The following is an 11,221-nucleotide window of genomic DNA, read 5'->3' as shown; positions in this document are numbered from 1 at the left end:
AAAACAGACGTCTTGTGTAAGCAGCCCGGAGAGTTTTCCACTGCGGTGTTTTTAAAAAGCTCCATTAGGCCGAAGTTGGAGGGATTTCTCTTAATGCGGCGGGATCAGCTTTTAATTCTGCAAATGAAAATCAATAAAGTTTGATTTGCAAGGTTCTGACATGATTGCGGCAACACACACACACACACACACACACGCACACACGCACACACGCACACACGCGCTGGGAGAGGAACCTACCGCATGGCTCTCAGTGCAATTTTGTACGCCAGTTCAGCGTCGTGAGGTAGGAGAGAGGTGAAGAGATAGCGGGCGAAGGTGTGCATGGGGACGCTCTCTCTGTGGACGATCTCTCCCAGGCCCGAGTAGGGACCCGCTGCAAATAACACACACACACACACACACAGGGGAAAAAAAATTAATGAAATCATCATAAGAAGAGGGCTCGCCTTGAAAGAATTCACAAGGCAAAAGTCTCGATAAATACAAGCACAGTGGAGTATTGGGCTCAAGAAAAGACCAAGACTGTCTTGGTCGCCGCCTCCGACCACGACCCCACTTTCACTCACATTCGTACGAGGCACTGTGGGTTAAGTGTCTTGCTCAAGGACACAACGACAGACTTGTATGGAGCATTTCGGTCATTGGACGAGCCACTGTACCTCGTGAGCTACAGTCGCTACGTCGTAAATTAAAAGACAAGTGAACTCAGAATACAGGGGCGTGTCACAAACAGAGCGCAACACGGCAGCAGCTGGATTCTTTTTCTGTTACTATCGTGTCATTGCAGTGTCGGCGCAATGAGTCCGCCCAGTCCGAGACCGAGTGAAAATGCCTCCAAGTCCGAGACGAGACCGAGACCCTTAGAAAGACTGAGACCAATCTGGAGTACTACGACACCGAGTCTGGTCAGCTTGATAAATACACAGAGCAACTAAAGGTTAATAAACCAACGAGTGATCTCTTCCATGTGTTCTCTGTGCTTGGCTGTGCGACGCCCCTCCAGTGGATCTGCTCCCTCGCTGGCTCCTCACCCAGTGAGGGAGCAGCCGGAGCCACGTGGCACTAAAACAACTTGTGACGTCGGCGGGGCCATATGGTCGCGGTCACGCGTGTGCGTGCGTGCGTGCGTGTGTGTGTGCAGACTTGGCCCCGGCGCTCTCTCCCATCCCGTCCCCCCGCTCCCCCCCTCCCTCCTCTTCCTGCACTTCCCCTCGTCCCTGGTGGGTTATTTTAAACCCCGACAGGCTTCTTAAACCACAGACCACATCACAGGGCGGCGCGGCTGCAGCCTCCCAGGGGGCGCCGTCGAGGCCCTTCGTGAGCCCCGGCGCTCTATTAACGGCGGAGCCAGAGGTGGGTGGTCGCGCCGTGGCGGGACCCGGGCGGGATGTGAGGGGTTTCTGGGTGGGGGCTCTCCCCCACACCATCCCCACTTTTAGCATGTCTGACTCCCCCATCAGCGAAACCTCACAAGCGGAACAGCACGGCTGCGGCGCCGCGTCACAATGCCCCTGGTGTCGCTGTGTAAAGAGCTCATTTTGGTGGAGCCCAGAGCAGCTCAGCCTCTATTTGCACCGCAAAATGAAAGGATAATAAATAGTGAGGAGGAGCCCAACGCAGGGGCCTGTTCTGCCTATTATAGCAGCAATCTGCAGCTTCAGGAGCAGAGAGGAGGTGTGTGGGTGTGTGGGTGTGTGTGTGTGTGTGTGTGTGTGTGTGTGTGTGTGTGTGTGTGTGTGTGTTTGTGTGTGTGACTGTGAGTGTGTGACTGTGAGCGAGGGTGTGTGACTGTGTATGTGTGTCTGTGCGTGCGTGTGCATCTGCATGAGTGTGTGTGTGTGTGTGTGTGATTTTCATAATCTTTCATTTTGTTGTGATCTATTCCACTTTCTTTCATTACTCTAAACCATTCAGGAAGTCCTGTACCCAAAAGTGTGGTATTAAGGAGTGCGTCCTCAAAGTGGACATAAGACAGTATCGGTGTGTGTCTGTGCGTGCGTGTGCATCTGAATGTGTGTGTCTGAGTGTGTGTGTGTGTGTGTGTGTGTGTGTGTGTGTGTGTGTGTGTGTCTGTGCACGCGCATGCATGTGTGATGGGGTGCATGAGTGTGTGTGTGTGCGTGCGTCTGCACAAGTGTGTGTGTGTGCGTGTGTGTGTGTGTGTGTGTGATTTTCACAATCTTTCATTTTGTTGCGATCTATTCCACTTTCTTTCATTACTCTAAACCATTCAGGAAGCCCTGTACCCAAAAGTGTGGTATTAAGGAGTGTGTCCTCAAAATGGACATAAGACAGTATCAGTGTGTGTGTGTGTGTGTGTGTGTGTGTGTGTGTGTGTGTGTGTGTGTGTGTGTGTGTGTGTGTGTGCGTCGTCTCCTCCCAGCTCACCCTCCAGCAGAAAGACGGCCTGCTTGCGGAATATCTTGACCAGCGAGTCGTCCAGGTCCACTTCCTGCAGCTTGGCCAGCAGCTGCTCCTCGTTGCGACACACCTTCTCCTGCGCGTACAGCCCGTCGGGCATCACCCGCTGCTGGCCCAGGCCGATGAGCGCCGTCTCCACCGCCAGCGCCACGTACGACTCGCCGTCGCCCAGCAGCCGCTGCACGGGCATCCGCTGGAGCTCCGCCCTGCTCACCACGCTGGAGCAGTCTGGGGGGGGGGGGGGCAGTAGTAAAGGGATAGTTCACTCAAATGCTACATTTCCTGGTTTTTACTTCCTGGTTCAGGCAGCCATTTTTTTTAAAACTGTAAAACACACAATGAATTTTTCCACTGGAGTCGCAGGTCACAACTGGCTTCCACTGAGTGAGATTCCTCTCGAGTTTGCAACGCAACAATAACTACGAGCACCGTTGACAACGCGGTAGGAATGGGTGGAATTTCAACGGTGAGCAAATTATTATCCCTTTAAACATCAGAGAGGAGACTCAACCAGGAGAAATTGCAAAGCTTAATCTGCACTGTTTCAAAAAAACACTAAATTAAAGTAATTGATGCCGTAAGAATGTTTAAAAAAAAACGATGCGGCTGAAGTTGCTGCTGTCAACAAAACCGTGCGTTCACAACTTCCTGAGGAACCACTTGCAATTACAGTCAAACAACAAATGTGTAGGTGAATTAGTGAAAAGTTGGTGCCAAGTGAACTGGTCAAGTGACCACGTACGTCACGTCAGGTGACGTGTAAGTGCGAAAAAACGTGTTTCCATGACACTTTTGCGATGCACCTCTATATCGATACGATAAAAACCACCTCCCGGGAGCATCAAAACCTTTTAGCGATATTTGAGAGGTTTTCTATTGCGATATTTAGGTTTCGCGCAATTCTAGGCGTAATGGAAACGCAGCTGCAGATGTGACTGAAATGCGTCCGAGCGTCAGCGGCACCTGAGAGGTCGAGGCAGATGTTGGATCCCTCGTCTCCCGCCCGGCCCGACTCTGTCAGGGTGCTGAACAGGGTGCCGATGGGATCCAGCGGGTGCCCCACCCAGCCCTCCAGGTTGGTGATGGAGGTGTGGCCTTTGTGGAGCAACTCTGGGCCGGGACAGAGCAGAACACAGGCAGCGAGGAGAACACTGTTAGAACCATGGACCTGGAGTTCTGTCTGATTTCCACACTTGGCCATTTATTGACCTCGGTGTCGCCCCCTCGCTCACCTTTCTTGTGCCTGCGGAAGTGCTCGAGCTGCCGTTGCTGCTGCCGCCTCAACGTGTTGACGACGGCGATGGCCAATCGGAGGGCTTCTCTGGGGTAGCCGTGCGATCGCAGGGCGTCCACCCTGGCGCAGGCCGTTGGGACGTGTTCTGTGGGAAATTAAAAAAAAATCTGTTTAACTGCTGGAATTCTCTCAGCGGTTCCGGCGTGTCGGGCATGCGGAAGGGGAAACAAGGTACCGTGCCACAGGGGCCAGCCGTGCGAGTCGAAGAGCGAGCCCTCCTGGTTGTCGTTGTAACAGTAGTTGGCGTAGAGGTCACTGGCGATGATGTGCTGGAGGTGTCGGTCCTGCCAGTGCAGGTCACAGGCCTCGATGGCCCGCGTGAACACGGTCCGGTGCGGGCGCAGCTCTGCGGGGACGAGGAGGGAGAAAAGGACTGGTGGTGAGACCCAGAGGTGGGAAGCAAGCAAGCAAAAATACTGAGTGGTCATAAGTTATTACTGAGTATAACTTGGTTGAGCTGCTACTACCAAGAAACTATGGTACTGAGAGTAGCAAAGCTCCTAAAAATGGCCCAGATGCTCATCCAGACCTGTGGTCAGTTCAGTCCAGAATATTCTGTCTCAACGTATGTATTGTTTCATTAACGGCCAAAAAAATATTTGAAAAAAAAGTTTACTTTTTACTCAAGTACATTTCAGAATCTGTACTTTCTTATTTTATTTGACAAAAGGAACTGAATCAGCACTTTTACCAGCGTATTCTCTTCTATCTTTTACACAAATATCTATGCTTTTATTTCAGCACACAAAGTGAATACTGTTTGCCTGTCTTTAAAACCTTTCTTTCCTTTTCCAACATGACATTCCGAATGCAAATCAGTCGGAGAAACTTGGGCATTTCAGCGCCTTCGTCTTCCTGCAACGCTGGCGATAGTTACTGTCCGTCACCGCGTGCTCTTGTCCTGCTGAGAGCTGCTGGGGGCGTTTCTGAGGGAAAGAGCTGCAGTTTGCAGCTTTGCGGAGGGAAACGCAAAAAACAATCACGAAAAATCACTTTTTTTTTTGCATAAGGCGCCCGAGTGAGTGGCTAACGGTTCCGGGCGCCTGAGACGGAGACGCGGCCTCCTGCTTCACACGGGTCCTGGGTGTTTACAGCCGTTGACGAGCATTAATGCAAAGCAAACATGTCATGGGCTGACATGTAACGCTCACACACACACACACACACACACACACACACACACACACACACACGCACGCACGCACACACGCACACACGCACACACGCACACACGCACACACACACACACACACACACACACACACACACACACACACACACACACACGCATGCACGCACGCACGCAAAAAAACTTATCAATCTCTGACCTTGGTTACCATGGGCACCCTGAGGCAGTGAGTGGGTGAGGTTAGGCAGCTCGTTGCCGTGGTTACCGTCCTCCCAGGGGCAGACGTCCACGCTGTTCCATCTGCGCAGCTGCCGCAGCCAGGACGACTTCTGCTCAGGTTTGCAGTGGGGGTTCAGTACGATGCACATCCACAGGGCACCTGGAGACACACACACACACACAGAATATTAACACACACACACACACACACACACACACACACACACACACACACACACACACACAGAATATTAACACACACACACACACACACACACACACACACACACACACACACCCTCTGCCCCACTTCCCCTCGTGTGACCATGATGTAAGCAATAAGTAATAAGATCCCGAACACAATCCTCACGCTAGATTAGAAGCTCCGGGCGCTTTTTTAATCAAATTCTATATATTCCTTCTGCTGCCGCCTATTCTGTATTCCGCCACCATTTTGCACCGGAATACTAAAGTCTGTGAAAACAGAGAAGTTAACTAGTCCCGAGGCATCGCCGGGCTCCGCGCACACATCATTTTGGAGTAAATTGGAACAAACAGAATATGAAAAGTGGCTACGTCTCCAGGGACGCCGGCACATTCGGGGATTTTTTTTTTTTTGCTCTCAAGACTGCCAGAGAAATGTCTGAATGCGAGTGTGTGTGTGTGTCTGTGTGCGCGCGCGCATTATAGTACATGTGTATGAAGTGGGCAAAGTCGTAGACAAGGACGAGAGAGGCAGAACACGAAGCCGGAGACGACTACAAAAGGTGGAAGAGGCAGAAAAAAGGGAGGAGGAGGAGGAGGACGAGGGCGCGATGATTCTGGACGAGGCCGAGGACGAGCGGGCGGGCGGGTGAGCGAGCGGGTGAGCGAGGCGCGGCTTTTGTGTCTGCAGGAGACAAGTAGCCGCGGCTCAAAGAGGAGAAAGACAAAAGGGGGAGAGAGAGAGAGAGAGGGAGTGGGGGAGGAGGACGAGGAGGAGGAGGAGGAGGAGAGGGGCGAGCGCACGGTGCCGAGAGGCAGCCTTCACCAGCACCACATCGGCGGCAGCGATAAGGAGGAGGGGAGGAGGGGGGGAGGGGAGGAGGGGAGGAGGGGGGGGGAACAGAGCTGGTGGGGGGTTGAAATGTGGACTTCAAAGAGACTGTACGCACTCCTCCAAAAATACGTGGGATTGAAACAGATGAGATCACCGCGCTGTCCTAACAAAGTGCAGAACAAGACCAAAGGGAAGGAAGGAGCAGCGGCGGAGACATGAGAGGGAAACAACAAAGAGCGGAGACAACACGACCGCCGTCCTGCTGACGGGCCCGCCGCTTCTCTCCTTTTGTTTTTCCCTCTTTCCTTTTTTTTTCCTTCCCTTGGTCCGCGAGGAAGCGAGTCGGGCTGTCGGCGCAGGCGCCTCTGACAAAGGAACTACACACCGCATCAAACCCGGAGACTGCGGGGCGAGCGGCGCCGCTGTCACTAAATATATAATGCCAGGCGTTTCAGGACGTTACGGAGGTCAGGGTGTTTCGCAGGCGCGATGAGGGGAACGGGGGCGGCGCCGTGCGTGGCGTGGACCGCGTGCCGCACATTTCCCATCATGCCTCTGTAACACAGCAGCATACTTCAGGGTGGATGTATGGGCCAATCGGAAAGAGCCCAGGCGCAGCAGCGCGTACGGTGCGGTGGCGGCGCGCTGGGAATTTTCTGGTGATTTTCCGGTCTGTAAAATTCCCTTTGAAAGATTAAAAGTTGTCTTCAACGATAGACGAAAGATTTATTATGAATCGTGTTTTAAGTCGCAGTGGTCCCGTCAGCCGTTGTCACAGGCGTTTATTTTGGGGATTTGCAGTCTATGGGGAAAAAAAAACGCTTTTTGGGCCACATGCTGTTTTTATGACTGCAGTTCCTCGAGTGGCCACTGGGGGAAAAAATGGCCGTGCCACCATATTTCCGACCTGGAATCCAGTTCTGATAATACATCCTTACGTCTAATCCACAAAGGTTCTCTATCACTGGACTTAAGTTCTCACGCATGCACGCACGCACGGACAGACAGACAGATTGTGTGTGTGTGTGTGTGTGTGTGTGTGTGTGTGTGTGTGTGTGTGTGTGTGTGCAGACTTGAAAAACAGAAAAAAAACACACAGAAGAAATTAAAAATACAATCCTTTGCGCACGCACTCCACCACCATGTATTGTGTTTACGTGCTCTGTGGGTGTGTGTGTGAGCCCGTGTGTGTGTGTGTGTGTGTGTGTGTGTGTGTGTGTGTGTGTGCGTGCGTGTGTGTGTGTGTGGTCCGGCTCTCAGCACTCACCCAGCTCATCCCAGAGCTGTCTGTACTTGTCGGTCATGGTGGTGCCCTGCTGTCTCCACAGCGCCAGCCGAGGGTCGGCCATGAACTGTTCCGTGATCAGTGTTAACATTCTCGCTCCGTTGGAGTCACGCATCTTCAGCATCTCCCTCACCTGCAGCGGGTGGGGGTGGGTGGAGGGACAGGAGGAGGAGGAGAGAGAGAGAGAGAGGAGGGGGGGGGTTAAGCAACACACCCACATGCCACTGTTAGTGCGGCGACACAAGAGTGTAAAGGAAAAACAACGCAGAATCGACGGTGGACTCCAGATTAAAACTCGCTGTTGGAATATTTGCGTCCTGTTCCACCGGTGATTTAAGTGACGTCTCCCAAAGGGGTTTTGTGTTGCCTCCAAGCCTTTCATTTGACTCTGCTGGCAGTGTGGCTGCAGCACAAAAAGATTCGACGACACTCAACAGCGAGGGAAAAACAAAAGGCTCCGATTTAAATCCTGCCCAAATCATATTTTGTTAAAACTAAAACTGCAGAGACATAACTTGCCATGGAACCATTTTGCAGTTTTCATCTTTCATCATGCAAATACTGTTTCCACTTGATCTCAGTGCCCCTGAAGAGCACCCCCCCCCCCCCCCCTCCGCCACCACCGCTACATGTTGCCGACGCAGCGAACCACTGCTGAACATGAAAGCTACATGCTAATTTCACGAATCGGCGGGCCCATTTAAACTGTGGACCGAAGCCCGCGCTCGCTCTGCAAGAATCTTGAAATGAGAGTTCACACGCGAGCAGATTGTGTGAGAGTGGTTTTGGTGTCAGCAAACGAGGGGGGATGTTTTTCTTCAGAAGCACAAAGACATAAAAAAAAAAAAAAAAAAAAAAGTTAGCGGCATGGGAACACTCTGTCCACGAGCATCTACATCCAAGGGCAGCTCAGTGTGTGTGTGTGTGTGTGTGTGTGTGTGTGTGGTTGGTGTGTGGTTGGATTGGGAGGGGTGCTGTGAGAACCGGACAGGATGGACGCTATTGGCCTTGGCCTGCGGTGTTTAGCGCTATTTAGAGACGCTATTTAGCGCCGGGCTGCTAACTCCGTCATCTGATCGTCTCCCAGTGCAGAGGTACGCTGCCTAACACCGGCTCTTCCAACACCACCCACCCGCAAGCTTTCGGTGGCTTTTTGCTAGCCGTCCCGACGCGGGAAAAGTTCGTTTCCATACAGTTTGCGTTTACAAAAAACCCCGTAATCTACGTAGCTAGCGGCAGGCAGTACCAGTGCGCTGCCCATTCACGACAACTGCGTTGGAAAGCCGGGTCCCCACCTTGCTGAAGAGCAGGTTGAGCTGCTTGCCCGAGCCGTGGTATCCTCCCTGGGACAGGAAGAGCTTCACCTGCTCCTGGACCTGCTCCTCGTCCAGGTGCCAGCAGTTCTCGTCGTCAACGCTGGCCCCTGCAGTGGGGTCCGGGGCCCCTGAAACACAACAAGCAATACACGCACATTTGTTACATCCTGCTTATATTTTTTTTTTTGCACATGCCGCATCTCAGTTTAACCTGAGATTAGTAACCACAGTTAAAATTTTACTCCGACAAGGAAGGGAGCAGAGGTCAGAAGAAACAAAGTGCAAATTCTTTGTTACTACACTGAAGTAGATTTTTCAGGTATCTGTACTTTACGTGAGTATTCCCTTTCCCGACGACTTTTCTCTTTTTTCCACCTCTGGAAGCAGCTTGGAAAGCACCGAGCTTGCTCCCACCAGGGGTGAAAAAACGGTGACGCGGCCCTAATAGGCCGTTTGTTCGGTGTTGGTGTTAACAAAAGACAATCACAGCTCCTCCTTCAACTGCTGGCTCACCTCTCAGTCTGTGTATCATCCCCACTCCTCCCTGTCAGAGGTAAATAACGGCCTGTGTAGCGTTGATTACAGACACGCTGCCTCTCCTCTACTGTTTGAATCTCACTAATGAGCAGCATCGATCCCAGCGCACTTTACCTTCATCAAACAGTCAATACACGCAGCCAGCTGACACACACACACACACACCTGAAAGGTCATAAACACGACACGCTGCCCCCCCCCTCCTCCACCGCCCCCTCCCTCACCGTGGACCTGGTTGATCTCCGAGTTCTGCGACAGAATCTCATCGGCCAGCTTCTGCGCAGTAGGTAGCACTTCAGTGTGGTGGACCGAAATCAGGTACTGGACGAACTTCTGCAGCTGGTCCCTGCTCATCTGGAACAGGGTCTCCGAGATGGGGAGGTGCAGCTTGACCTGCTCGGGCTTGCGCACCCTGTACAGCGACAGCGCCACCACGTGGGCGCAGTAGAAGATGTCCTTGTTGCCGCAGGTGCACGTCACCGCCGTGATCTTGCAGCGGTCGAAGCTGACGCTGACGCTGCACACCAGCTCGGGGGACGAGGGCGTGGCCGGGTCCGTCACCGTGCCGCTGAGGTGGAAGCCTGGAGGAAGAGGAGGAGGAGGAAGAGGAGGAGGAAGAGGATTAGGAAAGGCCGTCTTTCTCGTTCCTTATTTCCGTTTTATTAGGTCACATATTTCTGCTGAGTCCTCGTTTTTCATCCTGAATCCTCTGAGAGTTGCCGCACATCTTAAACTGCCCAGAAGGAAGCAAAAGCCCCACGGAGGTCTAAACAATGTTATTATTTAGCCCTGTGTTTACAGCGTTCAGCAGACACGGTAGGTTTCAGCTCCCTGCTAAACATAATGCTTTGTCGGACCTTCCCCCATGTTTGGTGGGGAGCTGGAAAAACACCCGGGTGTGCTTGCACTCTGCCGGGGAGGTATCCCAGCCTTTTGTGATGTCACAAAGGGCTGATTTCCAATTTGACCTTGGTTTGAGGACACGTCTGTGAAAAACAAAACACTGGAGCCAAACGAGAGGCAAGGATGGACGTCGACTGGCAGGCTGTGATTATTGTTGATCAGGTGATTTTTCTCATCATATGAGGCCCTTTAAATAACTGGCTGCTGACAGTAAAAAAAACAAAACAAAACAAAAAAATCCAAAACAAGTTTGACCAGAGCTCAGCCACAGCAGATGATTAAAAAAAAAAAAACACTTGACGCCTGTGGACGTCTGAGATCTCAACCATTTGGAGAAAATAAGACATTTGTCAAGAACACGATCCCGACGCTCTTGGCTCTGTTTGCTCACCTTGCATCACTCACACACACACCCTCACCATCGGGCAACACTCACCGCCAAGCCTGCGAGTGAAGCTCGTCACAGCCGAGCGGGAGGCGGAGCAAGGTGACGGACATCGAACCTCTCCGTCGAGACGAGGCGCTCGCGGCGGAATTAAACCCCCCCCCCAACCCCCTGCGTGAAACTAAATCGCCACCGCCGCCGCTTCCTGCTGAAGCCTGACGTTACGCGAGCGCAATCATGACCTGCAGTTTCACTGCGGGCTGAAGCGGGCCGCCACAAATCCCCGGCGCTGCTCGCGTGTATTAAAAATGCCCCTTATTTAAGCAGAATGTTTGATCTCACCGTGACTGCGCGCTATCCCAGGGTGCGGGGAAGTCATTATACTGGGATGAATATGAATAAGTGGGGCGGGCGGGCACCTCCCCCCCCTCCAACCAACCCACCCACCCACCCACCGGCACCCGCTAGCAGCCTAAAACACACACACACACACACACACACACACAGATGAACGCATAAAAAAGCATCACACGCGTACGCACAAGGCGGGACGCAGCGTGAGATCATGCATTTATTAATAGTGGGAGGGGCTGGAGGGGGGGTGGCGGGGGCGGAGAGTGGCTTATGAATGCATTTATGCGCTCAGGAGAGCTCTGCGAGAGGCGCGCATACATTTCTTAAATATGTTTA

At 52.5% G+C, this 11,221-nt stretch overlaps 1 protein-coding gene across 1 annotated transcript in view; it reads right to left on the bottom strand.

The window, feature by feature from the left end:
* Positions 1-10,110, bottom strand: part of LOC142903689 (zinc finger SWIM domain-containing protein 6) — a 24,200-nt gene extending 14,090 nt beyond the window's left edge. The window contains exons 1-10 of the mRNA XM_076049464.1: positions 10,101-10,110; positions 9,468-9,890; positions 8,686-8,834; positions 7,373-7,523; positions 5,047-5,226; positions 3,894-4,064; positions 3,657-3,803; positions 3,388-3,534; positions 2,392-2,652; positions 241-376 (exon numbers count right to left, since the gene is read on the bottom strand). Of these exons, the coding sequence (XP_075905579.1) occupies positions 241-376; positions 2,392-2,652; positions 3,388-3,534; positions 3,657-3,803; positions 3,894-4,064; positions 5,047-5,226; positions 7,373-7,523; positions 8,686-8,834; positions 9,468-9,890; positions 10,101-10,110 (1,775 nt within the window). The remainder of the gene's footprint in view (positions 1-240; positions 377-2,391; positions 2,653-3,387; positions 3,535-3,656; positions 3,804-3,893; positions 4,065-5,046; positions 5,227-7,372; positions 7,524-8,685; positions 8,835-9,467; positions 9,891-10,100) is intronic.
* Positions 10,111-11,221: the final 1,111 nt, after the last annotated feature.

The sequence above is a fragment of the Nelusetta ayraudi genome, unplaced genomic scaffold, assembly GCF_046127955.1.
Source record: "Nelusetta ayraudi isolate G7.1 ecotype Tasmania unplaced genomic scaffold, CSIRO-AGI_Nayr_v1 ptg000116l, whole genome shotgun sequence".
Lineage (NCBI taxonomy): Eukaryota > Metazoa > Chordata > Actinopteri > Tetraodontiformes > Monacanthidae > Nelusetta > Nelusetta ayraudi.
Note: the sequence above shows the minus strand (reverse complement) of the source record. Positions and strands in the feature narration are given on the sequence as shown.